Genomic DNA, 1,766 nt, shown 5'->3' on the forward strand with positions numbered 1-1,766 from the left:
GTGGAGTTGAACCGGTGCATGTGTTATTACTATTGGTGTAATGGCTCTCCCAAGACACAACATTTGTTTCAACACACGAATTCAAATCTAGAATACTGCAAACTAAATAGAAAGACAAAATGTATTGATGAACGTGAAATAGAAAGCAGACCTGGAAATGTGAGGACATATCATGGATGAGGTTGTGAATAAAGATGAATGAACTTTGACAAACAAACAATTGATTGTTTAACCAACTCGTTAAGCAAAAAAACAATTAGTTAGTCAGATAACACAGTGTAATATAATTTTTGACCTTGGGTAGCAACTATTATTTCCAATTTGCTTTCTCCTAGAAAGTATGAAAAATGGCTGATATTTCCTTCAAGCTCTGCTTTTGCTATGATATTTATTCAAACCCCAAAGAATCCCTCCCAACACATGGCTATGATGCTCCCCCACTGCTTCTGATCATCATCAGAGATGCATATATTGTCAGCCACTAAGGAATATGCTCAAGTAGTTAAGGTCAAGCAACTGACAAGCAAATTTGTGGTATTGAGCAGAATATTTGCTATAACGATATTTCTGCTTCAGCAACTCAGTGCTGAGTCTGTCTGAAATGTAATGGAAAATAGGTCAGTTTAAAACATTGATGACCAGGTCACAAAAGGAAAGTTTGAAGGGAATAGTTGTCATTTCCTTTGATTTTTAGATAGAAGCAAATAGGAAATAATAGTTACTAACCAAAGACAAAAAAAAAAAAAAATCAAAATTTTGTTACACAGTGTAATTAACCAATTGGTTAACAAAAAAGAAGTGATATTGAATCAGTGCATGTGTTTATTATTATTGGCATAACAACCCTACCAAATAAAAAAAAAGCTCAAAATACAAATATAACAATATATTTAAATGAAAACTAAAAAACTGCAATCACAAATCACCTAACATGAATTAGCTTCTGATTAGAAAAATTATTTGAATTAAATTATTCATTTTTATCATGGAACTTGAAGTAGATAGGACTACAAATAATAAGCATATAGAATATTATCTCAAAAAAGCCCCTTGAATATAAAGGGGTCAAATGCTGTTAATGATAGTAATGGAATGTGTATTGTTGGTGGTGGTCATGTATAGATGATGGTGTTGGTGGTAGTGCATGGATGATGGTGTTGATGGTAGAGGTGTGTGTGTAAATATTGTGGTGTAATGCGTTTAGTAGGGTTGGTAATGGTGGTGGTGGTAGTAGCATAAAGATAATGGTGGTGGTTAAAGAATGCTGGCTGTTGTGTCAGTAATGGTGGTGTGGATAGAGGTCTATGGGATGAAAGGAATGAAGCAGAATTGAACTCACTGTCCACCGAATATACACTCCAGCTTCACTGTGTCTCCCTTCAGAAAGACCATCTCGTTAGGGCTAGCACTGAGGATATGAAGCTGGTGGTCTTTTGGCTGCTCTGAAAGTAGACAAAAGATAAGGTGCTCATACATATGCAAATATTTTGCTTAGGTATTGCGATACTAGTGACCTGATGTTACAACTCAAATTACATATACTTGAGAATGAAGTGTTTATGAAGTACAGAGCAGTAATAGGAAATCATGAAGACAAATGACTAAATAATTGTCTAATGAATTACACACACACACACACACACACAAGTTATCTGTAAAGTGTATCCTCACTCCATCATGTCTTATTCTCCCACCAGTTGGCCAATCTTGAAAAAAACCTTAATATATCTATCTGTCTGTCTGTTTATATATATGTGTGTGTATAT

At 34.7% G+C, this 1,766-nt stretch overlaps 1 protein-coding gene across 1 annotated transcript in view; it reads right to left on the reverse strand.

Moving 5' to 3' along the window:
- Positions 1-1,339: 1,339 nt before the first annotated feature.
- The window catches only part of LOC106877927 (neuroglian), a gene marked incomplete at its 3' end in the record, with an annotated part of 6,710 nt that continues 6,283 nt past the window's right edge, over positions 1,340-1,766 (reverse strand). The window contains exon 4 of the mRNA XM_014927001.2: positions 1,340-1,442. Within this exon, the coding sequence (XP_014782487.1) occupies positions 1,340-1,442 (103 nt within the window). The remainder of the gene's footprint in view (positions 1,443-1,766) is intronic.

The sequence above is a fragment of the Octopus bimaculoides genome, unplaced genomic scaffold (assembly GCF_001194135.2).
Source record: "Octopus bimaculoides isolate UCB-OBI-ISO-001 unplaced genomic scaffold, ASM119413v2 Scaffold_75642, whole genome shotgun sequence".
Taxonomy (NCBI): Eukaryota; Metazoa; Mollusca; class Cephalopoda; order Octopoda; family Octopodidae; genus Octopus; species Octopus bimaculoides.